The 5837-nt window shown below is 39.3% G+C and overlaps 2 protein-coding genes across 3 annotated transcripts; both read right to left on the reverse strand.

Moving 5' to 3' along the window:
- Positions 1-247: 247 nt before the first annotated feature.
- Positions 248-4071, reverse strand: LOC124185883 (U4/U6 small nuclear ribonucleoprotein Prp4). 2 transcript variants are annotated; one of them, XR_006871493.1, is made up of 5 exons: positions 2319-4071; positions 1874-2251; positions 1334-1547; positions 526-1230; positions 248-461 (listed from the first exon to the last, which is right to left on the reverse strand). XR_006871493.1 is itself a non-coding variant. In XM_046577115.1 (4 exons), the coding sequence occupies exons 1-4, from the start codon at positions 2848-2850 to the stop codon at positions 771-773; spliced, it is 1584 nt and encodes a 527-aa protein (XP_046433071.1). In that variant the 5' UTR covers positions 2851-4071; the 3' UTR covers positions 248-770. The 2 variants fall into 2 exon arrangements, 1 of the variants encoding a protein (XP_046433071.1); XM_046577115.1 differs by having other exon boundaries at positions 248-1230.
- A 150-nt stretch (positions 4072-4221) lies between these two features.
- LOC124185884 (nuclear receptor-binding factor 2-like) lies at positions 4222-5837 on the reverse strand. Its single transcript, XM_046577116.1, has 4 exons — positions 5819-5837; positions 5598-5655; positions 5161-5426; positions 4222-4842 (listed from the first exon to the last, which is right to left on the reverse strand). Exons 2-4 carry the CDS (start codon positions 5619-5621, stop codon positions 4356-4358), a joined length of 777 nt encoding a protein of 258 aa, XP_046433072.1. The 5' UTR covers positions 5622-5655; positions 5819-5837; the 3' UTR covers positions 4222-4355.

Consider the following 5837-nt stretch of genomic DNA (forward strand, 5'->3'; position numbering starts at 1 on the left):
CCAGCATTTTTCAAAATCTGCCACAAAACAGCTGAAAAATTCAGTAGTGGCCTTCAATGTTTCGCGATGTTTTGGAGGTCGAAAATTTGTCCACTTAGAGTCGTCTTTCAAGAGCTTTTGTATCAGAAATTGAATTCTCCGGACTTCCACACAGGCCTTTAGAACATTGTAGGTTTTACAGCTGAGGAAATATAATCAAACTAGTTCGTTTATGGTCACTAACTTCAAAATATTAAAATATTGATCCCTGAAAGATAAATATTGGTGTTTATTTGTATTAATTTCATTCGGCCACATTAAGCTGATTCGGCGTTATACAAATGGATTGATTATAGATGTTTCTGAGAAAATCGCACGTTTTTGTTAAAAATGACGCATGTCACCAGCTTCTAGCTGAGTTTGCCTGCAATTAAGCCTGCCTTCTTCTATCCTCTGTCGTGCACGTTTGATCGCCTGCAACTCTGATTATCAAATTATAAAGTTTTCCATCTCAGAAATAGTATTCAGCGCTCTGAATATACTCACCACATCGTTTGATACTGCAAATCATACAGAATACACCACAAACATTGTTACCCGTACAACAGTACAACGATAAAACAATGTTTCATCATGAATTTTCAACAGTCATAGATTTAATTTCCTTAACATGGTATCCCGTGTTTCTCTGTTCAGTCGATTCTACTTACAACAGGAGAAACAGTCACTGAAAATTTTCACTAAAGACAATGGGCATTTACAGGATTTATAGCAAATATTTTCTTTTTATTTCACATGTTTTCAGGTGCCCAGAGCTTAAATGTTCTATCATATGAGCTTGTGACTATAAATTTGTGGTCAGGAGAAACGTCGCAGCACATTACTTTGCCATCATGTCCTGGCAATGTCTTCAACGGTTGCCATGTTTTGTTGGACCAAATTTTCGCAGTATTGTCATACGATGCCGTGACCAAATACTGCCCTTCAGTACGCTGATACTTCACGTCTGATAATAAATTGGTGTGTGCCGGTATAGTGTAAATACACGATCTTTTTCTTAAGTCCCATATTTTGCACGAATTATCCTCGCTTGCAGTAGCCAGGTGAAAACCATTAGGCGAAAAATCAACTCCGAAAATAGATTTCAAATGACCCTCCATAAACATGATACAGCGGCCTGTTCTCAGGTCCCAAACTCTGCCAAAGGAATCATGGCCTCCCGTAGCAACAACGCTGCCGTCACATTGGAAACTGTGAAAAAGAAACCATTCAGTCAACCATTGTTTCTGTCACCACATCAAGATCGACTGAAAAAATTTCTTCAAGAATAGTAAAACTATATAATAGTATCAACCTTATACAATGTACTGCCTTGGCATGACCCTCTTGATGCAAAACTTCAGCTTGTTGTTCCAGATCCCACAGTCGCCAAGAAGCATCGTGGCAACAGGTTCCTAAAAAGCGACCCGATGGATGAAATGCAATCCTTGATACTCTATGGGGCTCATGACCTTCAACTTCTGCTAACGGCTCTTCATTTTTGCCTCCACCCCACAGCTTAACACTTCCTGGGAGAACATAAAGATAGAGATGACTATATAGATAAATCAGCTAAGCAACAGACCAGTCATAATACAATCTTATAGTTAAGAAGCTGAGCATCCACTCTGTAAGTATGAGCAAGTCAATCACTGACTGATAATATGACCGATTTAAGAATGCATAGATGAATTTATGCATGCAAATGAGCAATACTTTCTCATGTGAATAAGCAGTGTAATTCTGATGTGAACAGATTTCTGGTGAGCTATAAAAAAATCTGCTATCGAATTACAAAGTAGATGCATTTCTTCATGGGTCAACAACACATGTCCTTCACCATGTCAATAATTACCGTCTGAAGCACAACTTGCTAGAACACATGTAGGCGACGCATTTTCTCCCAGCATGTCTTCAGTGAGTGTTGCATTCGGATGGAAAACAATACAACTTACATTACAGGTATGGCCCCTGAGGGTTCTGGCAATTGAGCATTCAGGTACAGACCAAATTTTGCAAAGCCCAGACCAGGAAGATGTTGCCAGTAATTTTGAATTCGGACTGAATTGGCAAAATGATATGGGACGGCTGTCTCCAATTTGGGAGCAATAAATGCTGAGAGCTTGTAATTTTTTCAGAAGTTCCTGCCGACGTGCAGTACGTGTAGCCCCTGGAAGCTCTAATTCTTCTCTAGATTTTTCAAGCCGATCTCTTGCCCTGGGAAGTGAATACGCTAAAAAAAAAAACATAACTGTTACAGTGCAGACTTTTGATTTGAATCAATACGTTTTGATACTTACATGCTATCCACGAGCGGGCAATTTGAAGGGAATCTGGTCCTTCGTGGTACCAAGTTGATTCCGCATCTCGTTCTGTCTGATGCAATGGCCGCTCCTCGTCCTCATGTTTTTTTTTAATAGCGTCTTCACCTAAGCTAGCCAATAATTCTCTCAACCTGGACCTTCTGTCTGCTGGGCCTTCACCAAACAAACAAATTGGTTCCCCTAATTGGCGCAGATTGTTTTTCACTTCCGAATCATCGGTGGAAACATTAATCTGCCTGGCTTTTTTTCTCCGCTCAAATTCTTCGAGCAAAGCTTGCCTGTCTTTAGACATCTCATCTTCAAGTTCCATGTATTCATTTGATATGTGCACATTGCCCAGGGCAGCAGCAGTTGTTGGCGTATCTGATGGACTCCTATTATGATCTCTTTCCTCATCTGAAGATTCTGCAGTCGTAGCTGTGAGCCGGGCACGTTCAGCTTCCTCAAGGGATCCATAATGCACAGTTTTTTGCTTTTTTACATAAACAAGGTCCTCGTCGTCGGACATTTCAATTATATCAAAGTAAAAAAATGTATAAATACGTTATTTTGTTTAAATACTTCACAAAATGCGGCTTATAACGTTTATAATCTAGGTTAGGCTACGACCATTCACAGAAGTTTGGAACTAAAGGTCTACAGAAATGCTATAAAGTAAAGCAAAGTATTCTTTGATTATAGTGATTTCACTTGCTGCAATGAATTCATCTTTTTTCGAACGAATATTAAGTGTTACACAGTCACGTTATTGTAAATTATCATTGACAGCCATACTGGACGCTATTCCAGGCATAGACTACTTTTTCACCGATGGTACAGATCAGTCTAGAGCACGGTCGTACTTACAGGTCTGAAAACTCGGGAGGTGGGGGGGGTCACCAGTTTTGTCCATAAATTGTGTAGTTCTAACATTGGTTTCATGCACGATTCGCGAGGCATCCCGGGCACTGATATATGTATGTATATATACACATGCAAATCAGTGTGATTTGAGTTCTTTGAGAAAGTTGCAAACTGTCGACTTAAAATATTCAAAATAATTAAGCAAGGCCCCACACAATCTTATGCAGGTAGACTTATATCCCTTATGTCCAGCATTCATACTCGGAGCTATAACCATATTATTGCATTCTTGTATAATGCCATTGCAATTGATTAACTATAGTCCATGCTGAGTATTCAATATTCTTGTGAAAGTTTTGTGAAGCAACAAATCATTAGCACTTGCCCTAAGGGGATATAGCCACGAATTAAAAAAGAAGACATTATGAATATCTTAAGATGCGATAAGCATGTCTCAGGAAATTTGCAGCCACGCTACACTGATTTTTTAAACTCCGACAGGGTAGCGGCAATTTTGCTCAAATAAAATTCTAGACTTTTCCCTGACTTTTCCCGTCGAAAAATTAAAAATTCCCTGATCTTTTTCTACAAACCTTAGGTCACTTTAGTTGGCTTTTATGACCAAAAGCTCCAGAAATTATGCACCTGAAATATATAAATTTGGATTCAAGAACAGGGGGGTTTCGTTTCACATAAATAATTACAAATTGAACAATGTCATTTCCGAATGTTAGCTTAGCTGAATTGACGAAGCATAGTTGAAATTGAAAACTATTTATAAAAAATTACGTTTTTCACCGTTCTCCATCATAATTCCCTGACTTTGCCCAATAGACGAAATTCTCTGATTATTCTCGGTTTTCCTGGATTCTGGGCACCCTGTCCAATATATGTATATGCACAGTAAAGCCTTAAACAGTGTTTCAATTATGTACGCCACTGACTGTTACCTCAGCAAAGTAAGTAATTGAACCTTTACAACACTTGTATTTTTCGGATGGTCAAAGTGGTAAAATTAAAGAAAAAACGAAACCGGTACACATGTTACTTAAATATTTAATACTATTATGAGATTATCACTTGATACTTGTTTCCTCTTACTGTGACAAAAATTTGACTGATTTTAAAGAGATAAATATTAAGCACATCCAAGATGCAATATTTTCCCTATTACGAAGTGGCAAAGTCAAAGGACGGCATTTCCAACGGGGCAAGCGGCGGCAATGGGGCAAGACTTATTGAACTATCTTCAGTGTTTGAGTGGAGGGACTCCTTGTCAGGGGCTGTCGCTGCTCTCAATTGTTCAGTGAGTACTTTAATCTGTTGTTGACTAGAGTCGAGCTGGTTCAATAGTGTTCCGATTAACAGTCGCAACTGGCTGTTGACTGTTCGCAGTTCTTCTAGCACAACAGCTGAATCTTTTGGATGTTTTACCGGTATGGTTTCATTTTGCGGTGTCAATATTAGGTCTATCAAACTGTCTTGTTCATCCATTGCTCTGTCGATAGCTTCATGAAGAAACTTGTCATCTTTGTCGACGGTGACAAAGTTCCTCGAACTCAAATTTGCAGAGTGCTTCGCAATCTGATTAGACAGTAGTTCTTTTTCGTGTGTTTCCAATGCTGCTTTGTACTCTTCGTATTGAACCTGCTGCATTCTGTAAAAGTAATCAAAGTGTTCAGATATATCGAATCGCTTTCAAATTCAAAACTAGAAGCTTCCGAAAGTTACAGCTCGACTGAACAAATTTACGAAAAATTACGATTACTTGAGCAACTATAGTCAATTGATAAGGGTTTACGGTGAGATGGGGGAACAATAATCCTCCTAACAATGCTATAACCATTGCTACCAAGCTTCAGTATAATAAAACTCCAATGTGCGTAAAAATAATATAAGGACGTATAGAAATTGTGAAGCTTAAAACAATTCTACATACATGCATAATGTATATTGCATGGGCGAATTAGATTACCTGACAAATGCTGCCTGTTTGCGATGGTAATCTCGTTGCAGCTGGATGGATTCAATAGCAGTGTGTAATTGAGATGGCCTTGTCAAGGGGTTCAAACATCGGGTCGATTCCCCAACCTCGAAATTCCGTACGTTGTCAAGGTTAGGCAACTGTATCTTTATCTGGACTTCAGAAAATAGCTGGGCAGCCTGTTCGTGGCACCTCGCAGCCTCCTCATACCTCCTCTCGTTGACTAACGCCTCGGCCCTACGTTCCACGGCATGGGCCTTTATCAGATCCCGCCCCCACCCCATCCATCATCGACCCCCACCGTGACAAAGTGACATAAATAATTCGTTATTATTATTCCTCGCACCATTGTTATTATTATTCAAAAACAAGTAATAATGTTTGTTTAGACGGGATCTAACAACATATTTATTGACGTGACTACTCACCGTGTTCAAGGTACATCCTTCCATTATCACAAGGAATTATGGCTCAGTAAATGTTTCACTGCCGAAGAAAATCCGATAAACGTTAACAGTTGCCAATTACTATGTATCGGGAGGCCGAAAAAATGCCTTCTCCCATCACACTCGAGTTAAGCCCGTGACAAATTCTCTACTTTGTATATTACATACACGTACATTGAATGTATGTACAAATGCAAACATACCGACATGCATACCGTCAGT

Source organism: Neodiprion fabricii, chromosome 6, assembly GCF_021155785.1.
Source record: "Neodiprion fabricii isolate iyNeoFabr1 chromosome 6, iyNeoFabr1.1, whole genome shotgun sequence".
Lineage (NCBI taxonomy): Eukaryota > Metazoa > Arthropoda > Insecta > Hymenoptera > Diprionidae > Neodiprion > Neodiprion fabricii.

Coding starts and splice junctions, on each gene's coding strand:
- LOC124185883 (XM_046577115.1), bottom strand. CDS start 2,850: ATGTCCGACGACGAGGACCTTGTTTATGTAAAAAAGCAAAAAACTGTG. Junction 2,252..2,318: donor TGCCCGCTCGTGGATAGCAT/GTAAGTATCAAA, acceptor TTTTTTTTTTAG/CGTATTCACTTCCCAGGGCA. Junction 1,231..1,333: donor AAGGCAGTACATTGTATAAG/GTTGATACTATT, acceptor TCTTTTTCACAG/TTTCCAATGTGACGGCAGCG.
- LOC124185884 (XM_046577116.1), bottom strand. CDS start 5,621: ATGGAAGGATGTACCTTGAACACG. Junction 5,427..5,597: donor AAGGATGTACCTTGAACACG/GTGAGTAGTCAC, acceptor GATCTGATAAAG/GCCCATGCCGTGGAACGTAG. Junction 4,843..5,160: donor AAACAGGCAGCATTTGTCAG/GTAATCTAATTC, acceptor TTACTTTTACAG/AATGCAGCAGGTTCAATACG.